Source organism: Vanessa tameamea, chromosome 19, assembly GCF_037043105.1.
Source record: "Vanessa tameamea isolate UH-Manoa-2023 chromosome 19, ilVanTame1 primary haplotype, whole genome shotgun sequence".
NCBI lineage: Eukaryota > Metazoa > Arthropoda > Insecta > Lepidoptera > Nymphalidae > Vanessa > Vanessa tameamea.
In genome coordinates this window covers 8,839,405-8,864,870 of record NC_087327.1, presented here as the reverse complement: position 1 = coordinate 8,864,870, position 25,466 = coordinate 8,839,405, and the positions used below count along the sequence as shown (strand labels likewise).

General features: G+C 33.1%; 1 protein-coding gene across 1 annotated transcript in view; it reads left to right on the top strand.

Annotated features, from left to right (window-relative positions):
- The first annotated feature begins 322 nt into the window (after nt 1–322).
- Nucleotides 323–25,466, top strand: part of LOC113399468 (uncharacterized) — a 44,030-nt gene continuing 18,886 nt past the window's right edge. Inside the window, exons 1-23 of the mRNA XM_064217955.1 lie at nt 323–512; nt 8,793–8,994; nt 9,253–9,339; nt 10,016–10,248; nt 10,789–11,002; nt 16,033–16,128; nt 16,355–16,584; nt 17,242–17,458; nt 17,893–17,988; nt 18,312–18,541; nt 19,321–19,537; nt 20,091–20,183; nt 20,343–20,572; nt 21,325–21,532; nt 21,702–21,797; nt 22,009–22,238; nt 22,407–22,623; nt 23,201–23,296; nt 23,826–24,055; nt 24,132–24,351; nt 24,453–24,545; nt 24,622–24,851; nt 24,985–25,195. Coding sequence (XP_064074025.1) covers nt 396–512; nt 8,793–8,994; nt 9,253–9,339; nt 10,016–10,248; nt 10,789–11,002; nt 16,033–16,128; nt 16,355–16,584; nt 17,242–17,458; nt 17,893–17,988; nt 18,312–18,541; nt 19,321–19,537; nt 20,091–20,183; nt 20,343–20,572; nt 21,325–21,532; nt 21,702–21,797; nt 22,009–22,238; nt 22,407–22,623; nt 23,201–23,296; nt 23,826–24,055; nt 24,132–24,351; nt 24,453–24,545; nt 24,622–24,851; nt 24,985–25,195 — 4,093 coding nt within the window. The 5' untranslated portion in view covers nt 323–395. The remainder of the gene's footprint in view (nt 513–8,792; nt 8,995–9,252; nt 9,340–10,015; nt 10,249–10,788; nt 11,003–16,032; nt 16,129–16,354; nt 16,585–17,241; nt 17,459–17,892; nt 17,989–18,311; nt 18,542–19,320; nt 19,538–20,090; nt 20,184–20,342; nt 20,573–21,324; nt 21,533–21,701; nt 21,798–22,008; nt 22,239–22,406; nt 22,624–23,200; nt 23,297–23,825; nt 24,056–24,131; nt 24,352–24,452; nt 24,546–24,621; nt 24,852–24,984; nt 25,196–25,466) is intronic.

Sequence of the window (25,466 nt, the reverse complement as noted above, 5' to 3'; positions counted from 1 at the left end):
GATTTTGAAATTGAAAGAGCTTATGTCTACAATATGTTATTCGAGATCCTTGTTAATGTCGAATATTAAAAATAAAATGCCTTAACATGAAACTATTAGACTCGAAATAGTAGTAAGGTACGCTTAACTCATGGAGAAAAATGTGTTTGTGTACATTTGTAATAATTAATTCAAATGAAAAGACAATAACATAACATTATATATATGGTTATTATTCATATTTCGAGGTATTCTTTGTTTTATATCGACGCGATTAGCGAATAGCTCGGCCCGTGATAGATCTATTGATAACATTCTATTATAAAAATGATAAATATTTTGATATACCGCCATTTCGTCGAGTTACCTAAAGTGCAGTGCTTGATAAATAATATAATGATAATTTGATCTCTATAATGTTTTTATTAGTGCTAAGTTTCATAGGCTGTTTAGGATTAAGTAGTGCACAGATATTGCAGAATGGACAATGTGACCCGCAAATACCACTTGTGCAAAATTTCAGTTTGGAAAATGTAAGGATTCGTTTAATATATATTATTATTATTGTTAATTTAATCTGTGATCGAACTTCTCAAGTTTTTTTTTAATTTCGATTTTTAAGGCAAAGGTATAATTCATACCTCTTATAATAATTATTTATTACATTTAAATAAAGAATCGTCTAAGGTGATCTCATTTCAATAATTATATATTATTTAAGGGACATGCTGAAATTTGGTTGTATAGTTTATATGTCACTTATTATAATTTTAATTAATAATTATATTAATATTAACTACGTCATAACCTTAAAAAATACCGTATAAGTGTGGTTTGTAATTGCTGTATAACATATTATATGTAACTGATTTTTATACTAGACATTACTCTTTAGGATTTAATTTAAACTTTAAGCCTCCTTTCTACAATCCTTTGATTTTTTGCATAATGAAAAAATTTAAACATAACATCATATTAAATTATTTCATCCGGATATTAACATATTTTAATTATTATGTTCAATAACTTTAAGACGCATATCTTTCAGATTATACACAGATTATAAAATGACATAAAATTATATGATAGCAAAAACTAAACATATTTTTATGGTATTAAATAGATTTTAAGAATAACGCCGAATAGAAATTACTTCTGAACTAAAGAGCCCGAGATAGCCAATTGGTTAGAATGCGTACATCTTAATGATTGCGGGTTCGAACCCAGGCAGACACCGCTGAACTTTCATGTGCCTAATTTGAGTTTCTAATTCATCACGTGCTCGGCGGTGAAGGAAAACATCGTAACGAAACCTGAATCTAATTTAATTTAGAGCAGAGTGGTGGAATAAAAAGGAACCTTAACCCAGCAGTGGGGCATTTACAGGCTGTTACTAAAAGTAACAATTATATGTTTATACTTATGTCCCATAATAGATAAATTAATACTTATTTAGTTTCCATCGAAACAATTAACACACACCATTGTAAATTGCTGATTTCTGTTCAAAAACAATATTTAATCAATTGAAATATTATTATTAGTTACGATAAAGTATATCGACTAAATCAAAGATTATTTTTTTAATTATCAGCGTACGTGTTCCGTACGAATTAATTAACCTAAACACAAGTACACCTTTCATCTAGTCCATCTTTTTCTCTTTTGCACATTTTTCGTTTTTGTTTTGTTTTTTTTTTCACTTCTGCTGTTGAAGCAAGCCATAGTTATTAATAGTTCAATTGGCATGTTTGCTTTTAAATGATTTTATATAATCTATGGATGTATATTGTATTATATTGAGCCGAGATAGCCCAGTGAGAAGAGATGGCCCAGTGGTTAGAACGCGTGCATCTTAACCGATGATTTCGGGTTCAAGCCGAGGCAGGAACCATTGAATTTTCATGTGCTTAATTTGTGTTTATAATTCATCTCGTGCTCAGTGGTGAAGGAAAACATCGTGAGGAAACCTGCATGTGTCTAGTTTCAACGAAATTCTGCCATATGTGTATTCCACTAACCCGCATTGGAGCAGCGTGGTGGAATATGCTCCAAACCTTCTCCTCAAAGGGAGAGGAGGCCTTAGCACAGCAGTGGGAAATTTACAGGCTGCTAATTTTAGATTTATATATTTTTATAAAAGTTAAAATGATCAATATTTTCGCTATTTTAGAAAACCGACTTCTAAAATAATAGAAAATTTACCAAACAGTTAAAAATAAATTTATTGGGTTCTTATATTGCCAAGTAAAATATCGCCAAAATATAACACCAAAATTTATAGTACATATTAAACCTTTTTTTAAGCAAACCTATTATTAAAAATTGTAAAAAGAATGTCATTTTTAATTGCATTCTTTGAACCCATTCACTTGGATTCACTAACAAGTTAATACGTAGCATAGAGATACTTTATTTACTAAAGGCGAATAAATATTCATAATAAATACACATACAATCACAAGACATGCAGAGACATTAAAAAATATAATTAAAAAAATAATGTCAGGTAAACCTCAAATCATCACGGAGTTAATTGATAATATTTCGTTGAATATTTCAATTTATTATTGTAATTTTTAAAATGAGATTGGTATTTTGCAATTTCGTAATAATGATTTTTTAATGTTCGTTATAAATAATCATAATATACAGATTGTAATCAGGCTTGGTCATAATATTTAAAAAAAGTAATATCACGTAAAGGAGGTTGTTTGTTTGTAACAAACATAATATTATTAATAATAGTTACTTTTCCATTTCATTTTTTTTATGTAAAGGTTTGACTGGTAATTGGGCCACCTGATGGTGAGTGGTCACCGCTGGCCTTATACAGTGACACTGTAAGAAAAATTAATTGCGCCCACAACCTTGAGAACCAAAGTGTAATGTCCCTTGTGCCTGTAGTTACACTGGCTCACTAGTAAAATTAATGATGAGTTGGTGAACCTTCCACCAAGTAAATTCCATATTTTGAAATACTTTGAATGCTTAAAAAACTTTGGTGTTTTGCTTGTTATTATTTTAATGAAGATTTAAATGAACTCATATAATGTTTGATTTATTTATTTAAATATTGAGACGCCTTTGGTTGTATGAATATTATTGAACAATTTAGACGTTTTTGTATTTGTGATAAAGTTAACTGTTCCGTTATAATTTAGTAGTGACCAGCCCTTGCTTCTAACTGGTGCAGTTTATTAATAAAGATAATATACAAATATTTTATACCCTATAGAACGCAGGAATAATGTAGAATTTTATCCCATGATAGAATTTTAAAATTGGAAATCTTGGAAATTACCTTCAATGTTACTTCTTTATAATATTAGTAAAGATATGGTGCTGACTTGTCGTGTATATTTACACGTGTATACGCGTGCGTACTCCTTTCTTAAAGGCCGGCAACGCACCTGCAAGCCCCCCGGTGTTGCAGATGTCCATGGGCGGTGGTAGACACTTTCCATCAGAGGAGCCTCTTGCTTGCCACCTATCACATAAAAAAACGTAATATATGAGAAGGGGTTCTATTCAAAGGAATAGGACAGCGAAAAACTGTCTGTCTGTTTTATACTAATTTTCGCAATTGATTTCAACTGACATCCATTGAACAAGAAATGATACTTAAAACTAAAACTAAAAATAAAATTTACTAAAATGTTGCGTGGCCCAGGAAACTAAAAAGCGCGCAGTAGTATTTATTTATAACGTTTCAAAGTGTGGTATTATAACAATATATCAAAGTGCATGATATAGAAATGGTCACCTTAAACGTAGCGTAAAAATACCAAAACGCATCTTTATTTTTTGCTTAAGTACTAAGTTTAAAAATGTATACTTAATTGTAACTTTTTTTGTATTTAAATGTTACATACATTGGATTGAAGAATTTGATTAATATATATTAATCTAAATAATACTCTGATACGTAAGCACTTTAATTTTCTAAGAAAATATGTGTCACGGAACAAAAAAACAATTGTTTTAATTTAAATAATTAGTATGATTCACTTGTTTTATAAAATCCTTTCCAAAGATAAAAAACGTTAGCAGAACTCGTAAAATGTTATAAACACAACTAATCTCCTTAGATAATGATTGAATTACCAAAGTATAATCTCACTTAAACAGAGTCAACAGGTGCGGCTATTTAAATAACAAGACAGACTACATACATTCATATTTTCAGATAGAGCAAATTCGTTTGGAGACAAACCATTTTTTATGATATACTAAATGTCGCCCGCGGCTTCGCTCGCATTTTAGTGTTTGGTTGTCATGTGTTAGGTACAAAAGTTCCCTATGTCCTTCCTTGGAGTTCAAGTTTCCTTCGTACCAAATTTCATCAAATTCGGTTCATTGCTTTGGTAGTGAAAGAGCGACAGACAGACAGATAGACAGACAGAGTTATTTTTACATTTATAATATTAGTATAGATTTTGGACAATGGCACTGCAAGAAATATTGACCATTCCCTACATCGCCAATGTGCCACTTGGGACTTGGGAACAACAAAACAACCTTGGGAACTAAGATGTAATGTCTCATGTGCCTGTAGTTACACTGGCTCACTTACCCTTCAGACCGGAACATAATAATTACATACATTACATTAGCAGCCTGTAAATTTCCCACTGAGCATATCCCACCACGCTGCTCCAATGCGGGCTGGTGGAATGATCAGAACATAATAATACTGAGTACTAATGTTTAGCGGTAGAATATCTGATGAGTGGGTGTTACCAGACGGGCTTGCACAAAGTCCTACCACCAAGAATACCATTTGTTTAACGATTGATAAATAGGGAATACCGAAAAACAATAAAACAATTTAATCTCACAACGCCGAGGCCAGTAAGGATAAAAATAACCTTACTGATCATAGCCAATCCGGGAATTACTTCTCTTGAATTTTTTTTTTTTAATTGAATGTCAATTTTCATTCTAATCAGTCAAACGGCGTTGAAGTCTTTATCTCAATTAGATATCCGAACCTCCATAAATATATATTCGATTATCAGTTTTACGCTGATGTAATATAGTAACAATATGTTCATTTAGGCAAGTATTCGTATTTTTTTTTTTAATATTCGGTTAGCAAAAATTAGCCCATTGAGGCCTAATAGCCCATTATGACATGACATGGTGATCAATTAAATTAATTTACTGCTTACTAGAACTCAGAAGCGGCTCAATTTAACTGCTTAAAAATACATTTTGAAACTAACCAAAACTTAAGTTTATTTATATGTCTTATAAATTAAAGGCGCGACACTCGTAAGATTAATACACGATTTATCATTTAGACAAGTCAGATACGTAACACGTGTTTTTAAGTATGATATACTTTTAAACGACTTCTAAAAAGAAAGAAATACCTATCAATTGTATTTATTAAGATGTTTGTTAACTCATAACTCCGTCATATTTTATAAACCGTAGGTATAATTTCCCTAATTGGGAATTTGAAGTCGGTCAGTTAATTTCATATTACTTTTAAGCATTAAAAAATCCTATAAAGATTATTTCTTTGAATAACAGAACTCTGGATATCGATTTCCGTTTTTCTTCGTATCGCCTAAATAAAACACGCTCGTCTATTATTCTACGATATATTGCACTACATAGCTTAGCATTATTTTACCGTTAAAAACAAAAGATAATTATCATAAGTTTAGTTAGCGATTACTTTAACGATTATAAAATAGATTCCATCCGTAAACATTTAAATGTTATAATCTTTTTATGAACGAGTCCTTAAAATTAATTGTATTTTTACCAAACAACTTATATTTCTTTATTAGACCTGATGTCCTAATGTAATAGATTCAAAAATCGAACCAGGCGAAAGATAAATTATCAAAGACTGAGGCGATCAGAAAGTTAGCAATGTTTAAATTCCCGTGACGAGGAAAGTGCGTAAAGCCTGCGCCTGAACTCAAAATGTCCGATGCGACATCGGAGAATCGGATATATCAAGGGCACATTATTTTATTCTCAATATAGAAGACAAATAAATAAAATCGTATACCTCAAAAGAATATAATCTGACTATTAACATAATTTCTTGATAGAAATTGTTCGAAAAAAATCGACCATAACCTCGACGATAAGAATTCGTTAGTATATAACGCTACACGAAAAAGAGGTTTATCAGCGTACGATAAGATATAGGCAGTTATGTACCGTTAAATACTTATACAAAATATATAACTGTATATAATGATAAAGCTGCCTAAATAGCAATAAAACGGCGTTATAAATTCACGTTATTTACTTATCGGTGTCATGAAACTGTAAAAGTATATAAATGTGACGCAAGCGTTTCGCTGGCGTGATGGTACTCTGACAAACTCTTGCTCGTGAAATATTGAAATTCAACTTATGGTGCGCTGTTGTGATGCAATGTATTTTAATGCTTTAATAGGTTTTATCGCATATCATCTTATGGCATACCTTAATACAGTTTTATTGTCAGTTTTGAGTTTGTACAGAATAGATCTAAAGTACCTTCATTGTAAATAAAGAAATCATCCTACAGTTAAAACTAATTGTTGCCTATACAATGTTGCGACAAAATATATTATAGTAGGTATAAATTGTCATGTATAAAATGTATATAATCAAGCTAAAACTGAAATTATTATTATTTCTAAAAAAATATTCAATTATACATACACCGAATATAGATGATAAAAAAGTTCATACAAATTTAATTGTATGTTTATTAGATATAGAATAGAATAGTCATAAGCTGTAAATTTCCGTGCACGACATGAATTATAAACACAAATTAAGCACATGAAAATTCAGTGGCACGTGCCTGGGTTTGAACACACAATCGTCAGTTGAGATGTACACTGGGCCATATCAGCTCATTCAATTCAATTGTATGTATATAGTTCAGTATTATTTGATTTGAATAAGAGATATGCCTTTCTGCCGGTTCTTCTCGGTAGAATTTAACTTCCGAACCGTAGTAGCTTTACAATATAGGAGTCTGCGTAGTACCTAAACCGTCAGTTACTATGACTGTGTTAGGAACATGTTAGACGAAAAAATATTCTTTGTATTAACAATTTGAGACTAGATCGTTCCGTTACCGACCATCACCGTCGCGTTAAACACGTAGCGTATCAGCACCGACAAAATATTCCCGCTAACAATCATTACATTTCTACTTCTAAATACAAATTTAGAATATTTTTTACAGTTGTTAGAACGATAGGATATTACACAGGGATGATACGTCTATGCGTATCACTAAAACCGTTACACGATACGTAAGTTATATTTTGTGCTCGTTTCGTATCGTCATTGATACGTTCATAGAACGATCATAGCATGAGAATGTGTAGTAAACAGACTTCTTATTTTAAATATGACGGCTCTAAATATTATATAATCTTATTTAAAAAAAGAACATTTGTTTTTTTTTTAAATACGATAATTTATTAGATGCAAGTATAAAAACAAACAGCATTTTATTTCGATAGTTTTCCCAAATTTTAGATAGGTCAACTCCGAATAGGTACTTGACCTTCGTTATTGAAATTAATTATTGTGAAATATGTCTTAGGATATATTATCAAAATATTTCCTATTGATAAGATAATAAGAACATACGTGCCTAATTATAATACTACATTAATCAGAACTAATAGTTTTGATAAGACTTAAAATGGTTGTATGTTAAAAGATAATATAGTGAAAATAACACTTTAATTTAAGGAACCCAATAACATAATTGTACACGTACCGAACGATACAAAATTAGTAAGACTTTAACCTCTAATCTAAAAATGAAATAAATAACGAAAGTTAGAAAATATCATCTAAATTTACAGCGGAGTCGGAAACTTGGCCTTATAAGCTTATCCTTATTTTTCGTATAATGTAATGACTTTTGGCAATAGTAAAAATAAATTTGTACACAAAGTAATATGATATAATACTGTGAAAATCTGTTAGTTATCTAACTTATATAACTATGTATACTGCAAAGATGACTCTTCCTGTTAGGGACGGTCAATAAGGATTAAAACACTGTAGTATCGATTACAAAAATGTCATTAAATTTAATGCTATGTTATAATATTGCTTTCTAACATGGCATGGTAAATACTACAATTTATTCAATCAAAATCATTTTTGTTTACCGATCAATCGTGTATCTACTAACATAGTCATCATTAGTTTTTCTGTCAACTTTGAAAATTAATGATGCATTGCTAGAAAACAATATAGTATCAAAAATACCTTTAACATAGGAAGATCATTTATATGTTGTATTAATAGAAAAGGATCTAAAATTGACCCTTTTGGGACTCTTTTTATACAACACAGATCAAGAAGACTTTGACTTAAGTATGGAGGAATGAGATTAAGATTTACTCCCAAAACCCGCTAAGTTTTGTGATTTTTTTTATGATATCGGTTAGGTGGATGAGCCATTGGGCCACCTGATGTTAAGTGGTCATCACCGCCCACAGATAATGGCACTGTAAGAAATATTAAACATTTCTTACATTACCAATGCGTAAGCCGTAAGCGTAGCCTTGGGAACTAAGATGTTATGACCCATGTGCCTGTAGTTTCACTGGTTTATTCGCCCTTCAAATCGGAACACAACAATACTGATTACTGCTGTCTAACGGTAGAATATTCTATGGTACCTACCCAGACGGCACTTACACAAAGCCCTACCATAATGTTAATACTTCCCAATTAGCAGATCACTCATGTGTCAGCTTGCCTGCCTACTTTAAATTAAAAAATGTCCATAGATATTTTAATTTTTATTTCTGTTACAGTTCGAAGGACAATGGTTCGTTCTCAGAAGAGCTGCAAATCAAATATTCAAAGGTGATTGCGCGTCTTTAGAAATTACGCAAAACAATACCGCCATAAATTTGTACAACAGAGTTGTTAACGAGAACTTTTTAGAAGAAGTGAGAGGCACAGCCACCGTAGAAAGTGGAACTGCAAAATTTACTATCACAGCTGATTCTGAGAGTGAGTATTTTATTAGTAAATTAATTTCAAATGTATGTGTAATTTAATATATGTATGTAATTGGTATGAGCATGTTACTCGTATAGTTGAATGTCAAATTACTAAAGATGTTTATATATTAAATAAATAAGAATTTGGTCCAGTGCTTGAACCCGGTCCATCCGATCAACTTGATAAAATTATAACTGTTCTAGTGCTACAATAAACGACGTTGTGTAAATTAACTTAAAAAAATTTATCTAACAATGCTTTTCACAGCACTCGACTTTTGGATCCTGAGGACAGATTATGAAAACTTCGCACTTGCTTACTCCTGTGTGAATCAAGGACTAAATCAAAGGAATGGTACGTATTCAATAAGTCTGTATAAACAATATTCAAATTAATTATTTATTTAATAGCAATTTTCTATTTACAAAAAGACTAAAATAAATTAGCGGCCAATTCTACTAATAAATTGTCGTTGCCGTTCAGCTGTTTTCCTATTCCAATAATACAACTATCCAGCTGCGGTTCGATCGAAGTTGGATCGGCATATCAGCGGGGTCGTATCGTAACCGATATATGTACATAAATAGGTAGAATTCGCCCTCAGTTAAGCTGAGTTTAATTCTTGTGAGGAATGGTCAAGGTTGAATCGGGAAAGTATCATTACCGTTATATATTAGTAGAATGGCCCCCTGTACAGTACCTTTTTCGAATCATTTTTTTTTGAACTACTGGCAAACTTCAGTGTTGTCAATAAAAAAAGGGAAAAATTGTTGAAATATGCTTATTCATATTGATGCTTAAATTTGTAATTATATTCTAATGGTTTCATATTAAACTATCGATATTTTATTAGTATATTTCCCCCGAATTTCAACCAGTAACACAAACGAACATGAACACTTGAAAGAGGAGGCCATTCATAAAAAAAAAAATAACACAAAAATATTTTTCGACAGACGTATAAACTTGTACTTAATAATGAATTACTATTGTCAATAATCAAATGATATATATATTTTTTCCATTTTAGTATACATATGGCAGCTTGGAAAACAAAACGTCTTTCCAAATGACATGATGGAGGGACTAATGAACCAAACTCTAATCACAGTCGTGGATATCGTCCTAGAAGACTTGATTCCAGTTGACCATTCAGCGACCGCATGCACAACACTATCCGAAATACCTCCAGGGCAACCTATCGTTTTTCCAGGACAATGTAACGCGAATATGGCTGTGGTCGAGCAATTTGATGTTGCACGGGTAAGACAATTACTGTATTAATATTTTTTATCATATAAAATCTTGTTACGTTGTTTTACACGGCTTCTCGTAAGGAAAAAGCATTATGCTGGAGCTGGAGGGAACCAGACAACCTACTTCTTATTTTTTTATTTTCGTTTTTCTGTCACAAAGGTTGCCTGTGTAAATCGTTGTAACGATAAGGTGTATACTGTAACCCCCTGTATATCCTGATGATATTATATTGTGTTTGTTTTCAATAATGTTTACAAATTAATTTAAAAAAAAACAGGATGTAATGCTACGTAGGACGCTTTTTCCTAAAGTAATAATTTCTGCCAGTTCACTCTACTGCAAGCCACGCAAAAGAACTTCATTCCAATCATGCAAAGTAACAGCTACTACATACGCCATAGCTGGGCAAAGATCTCCTCACTTTTCGTCAGAAGGTTTGGATAAGCTCAATCACGCTGTTCCAAAACGAATAAAAATATTAAGTTGTCTACCGTATCTTGCTATTAATCACTTAAGCAGCGAGTAATAATTACAATATTGTTGCAGTTTATGGGAGTATGGCATGAGGTTTCAAGTTACTACTCTGCTAACGCACTTGGCACTTGCAATAGAGCAGAATATACACTGTCTGGTGGCCTTGTTAATGTTGTAAACAGTCAAGTCGTTAACCAGAGATTAGATACTATAAGTGGAACTGCACGACTGAACAGCACGGACAACAGCGCGAGGCTTTTGGTCACATTAGAAGTAACGCCTGGAGGTACGAAGAGACATATTTTCAGATACTGAAACCAATTAGAAAGAATTTAATTTTAAACGTCTTCACTAAATAGCTGAATCATTTTCAAACACAATAACAATAATTTTCACTTTGAACTTAAATAACTCGGCAAAGAAACAAATAAATTACACGAAATTGCTTCGATTGATTCATATAAAAATTGGGATAGTATTTAACTTGGATTCATATGTATTTGTTGATTTATAAAATCGAAGATTTAATTATATTCGAATGAGATGCTAAATCAGTTTAGTTCTTCCATATGTAAATATTTTATCGTGTCTTTCTTTAAACTACAACACGTAATCTATACAAATTCGTCTAAAGATAATTCAAGAATCCCTCGGCAACGTAATCTTAATGGAATTGATTGAAATGGTCACAGAGAAACTGCCCAACTTGACCGGGCTTGAAGTTTAAACTCATCGTTATTGAGTAATTCAGCGGCCTTTTTTACTCAACTATATAACTTTCATGCTCAACTGCATCTATATATATATTATATCTATATATTCAGTATATCTATCTATATATTCAGAAACAAAACGAGTTCAGAGGTAGAAATAGGGCAACGTTTAAATTTACTTAGTGAGAGGGTTTTTGCAAGCCCACCTGGGTAGGCACCACCATCTCATCATATATTCTACCGCCAAGCAGCCATACTTAGTTAAACCGACACCGGCGTAAAGGGTGAGTGAGCCACTACAGGCACAAGGATCATAACATCTTAGCTCCCAAGGTTGGTGGTGCTTTGGCGATGTAAGGAATGGCTAATATTTCTTACAGCGCCAATATCTATGGGCGATGGTGATCACTTCTCATCAGGTGCCTCCTTTGTCCTACATCATAAAACAAATTTCAATTATCCCAATGACGTCACATAAAATCCATTAAACGTTATTATTTAATGATGAGTCATAATAAACAAATGTATAATTCGGTTGATAAGACAATGGTAGTTGCGTGGGATTTGCGTGATAGAAACCAAGATGCGATAATGGCGATTACTGATTAAATATTTAAGAGTACTCGGTTATGTGTTGAGTCTGACGATCAGCTACCAAATCGAACACGGTTTGAACAGACTCTCAATAAACTAGCGATATAAATAGTACTATCTTTCAAATTTTGACAACTATAATCGAACTATAAAAAACCGTTCCAGTAATCTCAATCGATTTTTTAATACCAGCCATAGACAAATATTTTATTTTCCCATGAAATATACAAATTAACAACCACGTTGATAAGATAAGACTGGCACTCGTGCTACTAAATTAACATCCTTAAGTGGGAGTCAATATGTTCTATTGAAATTTGCCAAGAAATTCTTAGAGTTTGGAATGTTCTACACTCACCCTCTTTGTTTTAAGTGTCAAGATACACGGCCACTTTCCAAAAACATAATTAATTAACCTCTACTACACATCGAGATAGTACTTAACAAATTAAATACAATAATAATAATTTTATTTACTGTTAATGATATTTGTTGTACCCAATAAAATAATCTCACCGAGTGTTTTTATTTAAATTATATAATAAATAAATTCTAACTTGTTTTTCTAACGTTATCAAATCGGCATTGCAACTCAGTGACTCTTATCGCCGTTGACAACAGGCGAAATATGGCAATTTTAATATAATATACTCGACGCGGTATTGTGTATTGATAGCTCTACCTTATCTGCTTTTATAATACTAACTTTTCAATGTTTTCGAGTGTAAAATACTGATATAAAAGAATGATATTTTTTTTTTTTTATTTCCAACTAACCCGTTCTGACTTCGTACGGTAAAATAAGGAATTCCGGTATACTTTTCCAACGATAAACATCTATTACATATGAAACATCCTTCAACTTATGTTCGGTCATACATTATATATAATATTTCCACGAATGCTCGTTCGAATGTCAAGTGTAAAAAATAATATCTATCTATATAAATTTTTTAAAATATCGATTAATACTTTGTAAGAAATTAAGCTAAAATTAACGTAATTTTTAAACATAAAATATCTAGACTGTTATCGATAAAAGATAATCTCTATATACAATAAATCTCTCATACAAAGTTTTTTTTTATCTGTTATAGTTTATATATTAAAAACCACGTAGATCAAAAATTTTTGGAGAAAAATTTTGGTCGTTACTACGTTTTTTTGTTCATTTGTTGGGTAAATGGAGTGGCAAATGAGCCTGATGGTAAGTGGTCCCACCAACTCCCATAAACATTAGTGCTGTATTTTTTTTTTAATTTACCTTGCATCGCTAATGCGGCATCCTTGGAAACTAAGATGTAATGTCTAAAACATACCACAGTACTAAGTATTGCTGTTTGACGGTAGAATAGGTATCTGACGTAGTATGCGTGGGTGGTACCCAGACGGGTTTGCACAATGCCCTGCCACCAAGTAAACGTACTTCAACATATTAAGTTATATCTCAAAAAATATTAAATCTATTAACATATTAAATTGACATACATAGGCAATATAATATGTTATTGTACCTTATAATCTAAACTAAAATAATATTAAAGTTTCATAAAAATCGGTTCAGTAGATTTTGTGTTAGATTGAAAAACAAAAAAAAAATTAATCACGGGACACTGAATTAATAACAATAATTCAAATAATATATATTATTAGTTATATTTAGTTTAATTTTAGGCTCTCTTTTAAAGTAGACATAGATTAATTATCGTACACGTATAAAGATACCATATTAATACGTGATTCTCTAAAATTTTCGTGCAAATTTTGCTATCTACACAAAGTAAAGCTAATATCTAGGTTACCTAATGCAAAAATATTTTTTTAATAAGACAGGTTTTTCCTTCGATTAGTAAATCAAATCTCAGATTATAAAACAAAAGACAGATGGACTACAAATTCGCAGTAGTGCGAAACGACGTATTTTTTGTTATGTTTCTGTTAAATCAAATCAAATCAAAACATACTTTATTCAAGTAGGCTTTCACAAGCACTTTTGAATAGTCATTTAACAAACTATTTAAAGTAAAGCTAACAACCGGTTCGGAATGTAGATTCTACCGAGAAGAACCGGCAAGAAACTCAGTGGTTACTCTTTTTCAATATCTAAAAATACAGTCATGTTAGTTAAATATAATTATATATGTATGTTATGTCTCCTGCCTGGAAGCCAACAAGTATTAACTCCACGCTTTTTTATCATCAATATAATTTTGTATCGAATAATATGCCTTCTTTACCGATGTATTTTTTACAAATGACTTGAATCTATGAAACGGCATAGTTAAAAATGTCTGCGGAATTTTATTACAGAAGCGGATACGTTGCCCCAAGAATGATTTATTGACTTTGCAGAGTCGGAAACTTGGCGTTCTAAGCTTATCCTTACTTCTTGTGCACATACAATGATTATCACTGATTTTATTAAAGTGATCAATGCTACTGTGAATATGCATAATATTTTTGTAAATATATTGTGACGCAACAGTGAGTATTCCTACTTTGCTAAAAACATCCCGAAGAGAGTCTTTAGCTCCAAGATTATAAATAGAACGTTATGTAGGCTTTTGATTCGGTTATCGCTTTTTTCGCTCCACTGTAGTTGTCCGCGCTCTATCTGCCTTTTTATGATCTGAAGTTCAAACAGTCAAACACTCTAATGTCATAATATTAGCTTAAGTTCTATTAATACTTCAAATAGTCGTCGCATTAAAGCAAACGCTTAGAACCAAACACATACACCAAACACAATTAGGTATTTAATTATTCCAGCACTATCAACTAATATTTAATGTAATGTTTCAGTTTTACACAAAATTTATTTTATCAATAAAAAAAATGAGGTCTAAGCATAAACAAAACATGATATTGTTACTTCTTGTAACAAAAGTGCACAGGTTATCTCAAAACTTGTTAAGCGCTTTTGAGATAAAATTAACGAAAAATTCCACTTTAAATCGTAAACAAATTTGAGGTGTAAGTTATACTAATATTAAGGAAACTTCTAATGTTAGAAAGAAATTTTACTAGTTTTAACGTTACAATACTTTTTTAATATTTAGGTAGATTGGCAAATGGGCTACCTGTTAGTGCCACTGCCCATAGACATCGATGCCGTAAGAGATTTAAACCATTCCTTACACCGCCAATACGCCAACCTTGGGCATTGAGACGTCTCTTGTGCTTGTAGTTACACCGGCTCATTCAGCCTTCGAACCGGAACTCAACAATACAACGTATTGCTGCTTGGCGGTTAAATATCTGATGAGTGGGTAATGGCTACCCAGACGGTGTTGCGAAAAGCCGTACCACCAAATTAAGAAATCTCTCCAAATCCCCACTCGTTTCATAGTCTCCTATTACCTGGTGGTAATAAATAGTAAAAAAAAATGGATAATCTAAAAATGGACAACTAATAACTCTCTAAAAACCGTACAAAAATCAATTCAAAATCAATTTAAAACGAAAAAATATATAATATTATACAAGTCAACTTAACTAATTATAACCAAACGAAATTGTGTATAATAGTTCGTTATATACAATAAACCCACATGCAGATACAAATTATGAAAAAATGACTCAATTACGGTTTTTTTTTCGCAATTTACAACGTTTTCGGTGAGAGAATCGATGTAAGTTTTAGGATCGTTTTATTGTTTTTACGTTTCTATCACAACAAAGCAATTTAAAAAAAAATACAAATTTCATATCCATTAAATTATCTTGATAATGGTTTGTAAGCAATCGGAAGTATGACAATAAATATGGTTGCCGTAATGAGGCGAAAAAATATTTTGATCATAATGTTGATCACTCTCCGACGCTTCCCATTGAGTCGTGCAATACTTCATACAAATCGATTTTTTTAAATCTGCATTCGACATGATTAAATGAAATGTGAAGAGGAAGGGAGGAGCAGAACCGACAAGAAATACATTAGTCACTTCCCAAATCATACATATGTAATAATGTTTTTATTTTAATAATTTTCCATTTATTCATTTTGCAGTATTCGTGGATAGCCCGTTATGGATACTAGCGACCGATTACACGAGCTACGCGATTTCCTATACCTGTATCGACCTTCCAAACAATCAAAGAAGAGGTAGGTCATATAATATGATATTTTTTTGGAACGAAGTTCTGTCACGCGCCTTCCAGTAGATCTGACAAGAAACGTCTAAGAAAAAAGCGTTATGCCTTCTCCACGCCACCTTTCTCTTTCTATGTGTCGCTCTCCTTCTCCCCTTGTATTGTATACGGTTTTACATAATATAATTAAAACTTAAAATCTTTTGTTATTGTATGTAATTTTATTTTTTATTTAATAGTGAATGCATGGACGGTGAGTCGCTCCAGAGAGCTGACCCCGGCTGCTGAACTCGCTGTAAACCGAGTAATAAGATCGGAACTGGATCTGAACAATCGTTACTTCATCAAAGCTGATCAAAGCAACGCTGGTTGCTTCTTCTTCCCCGAACCGGACGCGAACAGGCCAGTGACATTCCGTGGCCAGTGCGATGACAGCATTCCGGCTATGCCCGCGTTTGATCCCGTTAGGGTGAGTTAACCTACTACTTCAAAATTGATTTATCCTTCGCGGTTTTTTTTTCGGTCAATTTATAATTAGAGAACTTTCATTAAATTGTGTACGTCAATCAAATGTCCTAATTTTAACAATAACGCTACAAGGTCACACGTGAATCCGTGCTTATTTTAATAATTTATTTGTGTACTATTTTGTTCGTTAATAGTCGTACTCAAAGAGTATTAAGCCGTTGGAAATTTCCGGATTCCCATCCCTATGAATTATGAGAGTGAACAAATAAAGAGTACACTTGTAATTGCGCACATACTTGTGCGTCATATTATGCCCAGCACAGTTGACTAGTCCCTCGCGTGCACGTAATTTAGTCCAATCCAGGAAATCAATTTAAATATTACAATAATGGAAAGAATAACTTGGATACCTTGGTTAGCGACGCTTTAATGGAATAGAAAGTGTGTTATTTAAGTATGTCTTACAATGAAAAACGGTCGGCGGACTGCACCCCCAATATTAACAATTCCTAATATCGCCAATCACTTAGCACTTCTTATCTTGAGAACTAAAATGTTATGTCCCTTGTAACTGTAGTTACACCCTTTAAGCCGGAACACAACACTCAGGTACTTCTTTGGTGGTAGAATATATATATAAATAAAACAATTGTTACAGTACATGGGTCTCTGGCACAACATCCAGTCGTACCCGTCAGTATTTCAACCCGGCACTTGCAATAACGCACTATACACTTTAAACGATGGCATTGTCGACGTCTTCAACACTCAAGTGATCAACCAAAGGCTGGACACAATCAATGGTGTCGCAAGACTCGCCTCGACTGACGGAACCGCTAAGCTGATCGTTAGCTTCCCTGTTGCTGGTACCAACTGTAAGTACTTTTTTATGATATAGGTAGGCTTACGAGCAAACGGTCCCCTGATTTTAAATAGTCGCCATCAACCATACCGTTCCTTAAAAATTCGGGAACTAAGAAGTTATGTCCCTTGTGCCTTTAAAACGGAACACAACAATCCTGAGTAGTGATATTTGGATGTAATATCTACATCACTTGTAATACTTTACAAATGAATACCACAGTTTTTTTAAACTGAAAACTAATCTTCAAATAAAATAGATAACTTAAATAGCATTTACGATTGCGAATAAATTCCCAAACTTATTCTCAAAATATAAATGAGATCTTAGTCCAAAATAAGCCGCTATAATATTAGTACAGACGGAATAAATATTTTTATACTCGACGTACTGTTATTATGCAATTACATTGAAGGCTTACTTATGCGTTTGTTAAATTTCCCACAGTGAACACTTCGACCGACTACTGGGTACTAGATACTGATTACACATCGTATGCCTTAGTATACACCTGCTTCAACATAAATAATGACGAAAAACAAGGTAAGATATATATATAATATATAATATTTATCTTTAGTGAAGGGAAGCATTCCTTTTATATTTAGAAGTATTTTGTAAACTATCGTCATTTTTTATTTAACGTAAAATAATATGTTAAATAAACGTAAATCCTTTTTCTATTGGTTAGTTGCAGATCTGGAGATCGTAGGCTTGAATCGAGTCTTAAGTTGTTTTTTTTTTTAATAAATTTTCAATGGTCACCTTATATAGCTTTTTTAACGTATTTAACAATCAATAACTCATTGAAATGTTAAATATACATATATAATAATTAAGTATATAACATTATGTTACTTTTTTAGTTATGAGTTGGAAATTAAGCAGAACGAAGCAATTATCAAGCGCTGCTGTCACAACAATAAATAATATTATATCCACAATACCTGTGTTAGACCAACGGTATTATGTTGAAAATGACCAGAGTACATCTGGCTGCTTCTACTACCCCGAACCCCAGCCAGGAGTTCCTGTAATGTTCCCTGGACAATGCGAGAATACTATTCAAGCTACTAGTAGCTTCAATTTAACACGGGTAAGGCGACTAAATTTTTAACACTGTACTTTTATATGAAATCATTTGAATATAAGAACTTCTAAAACGAACATCGTTGTAAATCTGTTTATTTGGAAAGAGCAACTATGTGAGTTTCCTGCCGTCGATAGAGACTGATTTCTCACGGTGATAGATTTGAAATATTGACGATTCAAAGTCGCTTTATTGTAAAGTTTACTCGAATAAAATTGATTTGATTTGATGTCAACTAATTATATTATGAAACTATAGGAAACAAAGATTATTTTCTCGATTTATATAGAATACACAGTGTGCACAGTGATGTGAAAATTGCAATTCAATCTTGACCCGTTAGGCGTTCGGCCAATCTCGTTTCCACAAACAAGCTAAACTTAAACGCAGTTGCAGAAAATAATTGGTATATTGGGCATTCCTTGCAACCGGCCATCACTTATTATTATGAATACTTAATAATATAAATGCGAAAGTAACTTTGTCCGTCTATCTGTTGCTCTTTCACGGCCAAATCACTAAATTGAATTCGATGAAATTTGCTATGAAGCATGTTTGAACTTCAAGGAAGGACTTAGGCTTTTTGTGACTAACACCTGACGACCACCCTTAAAACGCGACTGAAGCCACTAGTCTTTAATAAAACTGTATAGCGTAGTAAAATTACTCTTTTTATAGTATTGAAACTTATGTATATATATATAAGGAATACGACGAGTGCAAAAATTATCTATCTATTCCCATGATGAACAATTATTTTATCGTATGATATTATTATTTTTTAGTTCCAAGGAACGTGGTACGAAGTCCAAGCCTACCCCAAGGAACAGCAGCCGGGGCAGTGCATTTACCATACCTTCACTACCTCCAGTAATAATGGCTTCAGCCTCATGACATCCAGTGTCAACGATCAATTCTTAGAAATCAGCAACAGCAACGTGCTTCTCGCTAGTAATGATGGTAGCGCCAGAATGACAATTACAATCAGAGTAAATAATCAAGGTAAGCATGTATTGAAGAAGCATCTAAAATTTCCACATTTATTATGGAGCAAGATATGCTCATTCAAACTCATAATTGCCAGCACAGCCTTAAATTAAAGTCCACGATCTCACCAATAGGAGTATTGATTGTAGATATTAGAACAATACGTTGTCTACTATGATTTCAAATGCAATGGCGCTTTGATAGAAAGATTCACTGATTCACTATAGTAGTAGGCTAGATAGTCTTTTTTTATATAAGATAGGTAGATGGATGACCAAATGGACCACGTGCTGGTAAGTGGTCACCATTTCCCACAGACTTTGGCATAGCGCACCACAAACCTGGACTCCGAGATGTTATGGCTCCTGTGCCTGTAATTATACTGACTCGCAAACCTTTCAAATCGCAATACAACATTACAGAGAATTTATTGTTTAGCGGTAGAATATATTATAATGGTCTTCGGTACCACACCAAACCAGTCAAGCTTGCACAAAGCCTTACTACCGAGTCAAATTAAATTCTTACTTTGAATTTGATGACATTAACATTTTACACGTTTTTGCAGATATAGTCATCCCGTACTGGATCTTGGACACTGACTACGAAAATTACGCTTTGGCTTACAGCTGCGTTAATGTTAATCAAGATTTTAGAGCAGGTAGATTTTAATTAATTCTTGTAAAAACAAAAACAGAAGTGATTGAGGAAACCAATAAGACCACTTGTTCACTCATTGTACTAAACCCTAAAAAACGGAATTATGTAATATTTTTAAAAATAGAACTCATGTGTAATAAAAATATGTGTATTATTCCAGTTTACAGTTGGAAACTCAGTAGAACGAAACAACTATCGCAAGAATCAAACGTTGCGATAAGCAATACTATTTCGAGAGTAACCGTTCTGGAGGAGAGATATTACGAAGATGTTGACCAATCGAGCACTGCCTGCTTCTATTTACCAGAATTGCCTCCTGGCGAACCCGTCATATTAAACGGCCAATGCGACCAAAACATTCCAGTCGTGCAAACATTTAACGCATCTGCCGTAAGTATTTTGAAACAATACGGTATTTTCATATGTCTGTTTTTTAACAAAGATTCAAGTCGAAGTTTTTATCAAATCGAAGCATTACCTGTTTTTTATTTATAGTGGTTCAGAAAGAAATATCATAGAACTAAGAACGGAGATTCTATTTTTTTTTAATTTATTTAATTATATTTCTAAGTTGTAAAACTAAACTAAGAGGCATGTACAATAATCTCCTCTATTTATTGTTGTATGTTTAGTGGTTATTTATATTAATATTTCCTATAAATCGTGGTAGGCTTTGTGCAAACCCTGAACGATTGACTAGGATCAGCCACTCATCATATTATATTTTATCGCGAAGCAGATATACTTAGTATTGTTATGTTCCGGTTTGAAGGGTGAGTGAGATAGTGTAACTACAGGCACACAGGATATAATATCTTAGTTCCCAAGGTTGGTCGTGCATCGGTGATATAAGAAATGTTTAATATATCTTAATACCAACGTCTACCGACAGTGGTGACCACTTACCCTTCATCGGCTGGCATTCATGCGTTAACGTGTGTTTCAAATATATACTAATATTATAATTGCGAAAGTAAATCTGTCTGGATGTCTGTCTGTTTGTTGCTCTTTCATGGTTAAACCACTAAACCGAATTGGATAAAATTTTATTTGAAACAAGCTTGAACTCCAAGTAAGGACAACGCGAGTGAAGTCGCGCGCTACAGATAGTATATATACATAACCAATATTTTAACATTTAGTATCTTGGACGTTGGCGCCTCATTGAAAGCTACGCGAGCGACTTCCAAAATGGATCATGCAATGACGCAACATACACCTTATCTACGGACAATACTGTGCTGGTTTACAACACGCAAGTTTTAAATCAGGAGTTATATACAATCAATGGTACAGCAGTCCTGGCTTCCAATGACAACACTGGAAAACTCCTCGTCACCTTCCCTAATGGTAAAAAAAAATTAATGAAATAAAAATTACATCCATTTAGTTTAAATTTCTTTCGAATTTTCGTCGTAGATTTCGATGACAAATCTATATGTACAAAAGAATATTTTAATAATCGTGTCTTTGAAAATATTAATTATTAGATTTTAATTGTTAACCTTCTGTATTACAGCGCCTGGACCGAGCGAATATTGGATCCTTGATACTGACTACACATCGTACTCTTTAGTTTATAGCTGCCAAAATATCGACAATCAACAAAGAAGAGGTATTATTTATTCATTATATGTCATTTATAATATATGATGTCTGTCTATAATTACAAAAAAAAACAATCACAAATTCATTTTTCATGTCCCATAAAGACTATATAATCAACTTTCCGTATAATAAATTAAAATATCACATTAACACCAAAAAATGAACGAAAACAACACCAATACCGTAATAAACATATTAATATCTCTATCTCTTTTCAGTGTGGAGCTGGAAGTTAAGTCGTACGAGGGAATTAACTCCAACAGCAATTCAGAATATGAATCGCATTATAAATACCGTCGAAGTTCTGAACAACCGATACTACACAGCAATAAGTCATGCCGATAACGACTGTTTCTATTATCCCATCACTAGTCCCAACACACCAGTCATTTTCCGCGGCCAATGTGATACCAATATCAATGTCATTTCCAATTTCGACGCCGTAAGAGTAAGTACTCAAGATTCATTTGAATACACTAAGTCTTCTAGAAATTTCACTTTCATTTTTGGTGTGGTTTACCATATAAAATGTAGCTTTGTTTATAATTTAAATCCTCTCTCCGTATTTATCGTCAATGATAGTCTGTAGATTTGATAAATTGTTTTAATCTTTTAGTATGTGGGCTTATGGCACGATACTGCATCTTATCCAACGAGATTCCAAGAAGGCACTTGCAACAACGCCTTTTATACATTGGTGGACGGTGCCGTGGATGTGTTCAATACACAAGTCATTAATCAAAGGCTTGACACTATGCGAGGATCTGCCAGACTAGCAACAACTGATGGAACTGCTAAGCTCATAGTTAGCTTCCCTATTGCTGGAACGGACAGTGAGAATGCTTCTTTTTTATCAATATCGACCTATTTACTTGGCAACAGTGGTAGTACCACCACTCAGCATATATTTTAACGCCAAACTGCAAAACTTAGTTTTGATTTGTTCTGGCTTGAAGGGTGAGTAAGCCAGTGTCACTACAGGCACAAGGGACATAACATCTTAGCTCCCATTTATGATGGCGGATAGGTGTGATGTAAGGAATGGTTAATATTACATATACTGGTGACCACTTATCATCAGATACAGGCTCATTTGAAAGCCCGCCTAAGTACTTCGTAATAAGAAAAATAAGTGAGCTGAGTGAGGCTCGTGTAATTACAATCACGTGGGACATAAAATCTACTAAAATGTTGTGGGGAATTATCCCAAGGTTAGTTGCGGTGTAATAGATGGTTAATAATTCTACCTATGCATCAGGTGTTCACATACCAACCTGCATCCATTTTTCCAATAAAAAATATATTTATACAAAACTGAAAAGTCCATTCGTGTACATTAACTTGACATTTACAATTAATTGTTAATTTCAAAAATGGTTGAAATAATATTTTTGTTTTATGTATTTTTAGTGCAAACAGAAACTCCGTATTGGGTTCTTACTACGGATTACATATCGTATGCTCTTGTATACACCTGCGTCAATTTAAACGATGAATACCGTCAAGGTAAGACTCACTCAATATACACCCTTCATGTATAGATATATGTATTTTAAAATGATAAATAATCCTGTAAATTATTATCAATATACATATATTTTAATACCTTACTGTGTACGAATTAAACATCTATTTAACGTGTCCTATCATTGGTACTTACCGTCATTTTTACAAAACAGAACTCAAATAAAAAGTTTGGGTAGGTACCATCCACTCTTCAAATATTCTACCGCCGAACAGCAGTACTTAGTATTGTTGTGTACCGGTTTGAAATGTGAGTAAGCCAGTGTAACTGCAGGCACAAAGGACATAACGTCTTTGTAAGTTTGGTGACGCATATGTGATGTAGGGAATGGTTAATTTTTCTTCTAGTGTCTATGAGCAGTATAGGATCATTGTACGTCCGCCTAACCATTACATAACAAAGGCATTTTCCATGCTATTCCTTTGCTGCTCTCTTGTTGAGGACAATGGTAGACGCAATAAATGCAATGTCATAAATAAATTTTAACACATAAATTTGTCTTCGTTTCAGTTTGGTCTTGGAAGCTAAGTAGAACAAAGTCTTTGACACCAAATGCAGTGACTGCTATCAATAATGTCGTCAACACCATCCCAGTGCTCGACAACCGTTATTATGAATCGAAAGACCAAAGCAGAGAAGGTTGCTTCTACTATCCGGAACCTCAGCCGGACGTGCCAGTCGTATTCCCTGGCCAGTGCGATTTAACTATACCAGCTATAGCTAACTTTAATATGACGGCGGTGAGTTTTCCTATAATATTAAATCGTTATTATTATTACAGTTTTCCAGCAGAAATTAATTATCAAATCATTTTAGTTCCAAGGCAATTGGTACGAAATTGAAGCGTATCCAAAGGATCAGCAAACTGGACAATGCATCAACCACCAGTACTCCTCGCCCTCTAACAATATCATGGATCTGGTCTCATCTAGCATCTTGAACCAAATTCTTGGCGTTACCAATAGTAGAGTGACGTTCACATCAGCTCAAGACTCCAGCGGAAGATTGACTATCACACTAACATCTGGTGGATCAGGTAATGCTTACCTTACTCGATATGCTCACCTTAAGCGATATTTACAAGATCTGTACAAGATTGCATAATTAGACTAACTTATAATATTATTATTTTTTCAGTCATTACTATACCATTCTGGATCCTCAGTACGGATTACGTCAGCTATGCCTTGGCGTACAGCTGTGTTAATCGAAACGACGATTTCACTGGAGGTAAGCCAAATTAAACTTACTTAAATTAATGATTATGATGATTATTTGAAATAACATTGTAAACATATTATTACAGTGTACAGCTGGAAACTCAGCAGAACTAAACAGCTAACTGCTGCAGCTAATAACGCAATCAACAGTGCTATCGATAATGTAGTCGTGCTGGACAATAGATACTATGAAAGAATTGACCAATCAGATGAAGCTTGCTTCTATCTTCCTGATGCAGTACCCAATCAGCCAGTAGAGTTTGAAGGTCAATGTGACGAGAACATTAGTGTAGTACAAGCGTTTAACGCTTCTAGAGTGAGTAATCAGATAGCTATTAGAAAACCTTCATCTTTTATTGAATCTAAACTATGCGTATATTTTAAATTTATTGAATGCCGCGCACTTGACAAATTGTGAGACTCATTTGTAATATTTTCGTAAATTCTAGTACCTAGGAAGATGGCGTCTAATCGAAAGCTATCCAGAACCATCTCAAGTGGGTGAATGTAACGACGCCACGTACAGTCTCAGTGCAGATGGCTCCACCGTGGACGTCTACAACACGCAAGTTAGGAACCAACAGCTCGATACTATCAACGGCACTGCTGTTGTAGCTTCAAATGATGGTAGCGCTAAGCTATTGGTATATTTCCCTGGAAGTAAGTTTTATATTTATTTATATAGCTTGTATATTATATAATATAGATTGCAATAATCATTTTATTGTTACAACTCCAACTCCTGTTGTCGCTGTAAAATAATGCTATCTGGGATAAGTTCAAAAATAGAGTATCTAGTTTTATTTCATTATTGTACTGAAATGTACGCAAAGTAACATTTGCGTTACTCGGTAATTATGAAAACATTTCATTTATTGTTAAACTAAAATCAAACCTTTATGTTATTTTTTGTTTGATATCTACATTCTAT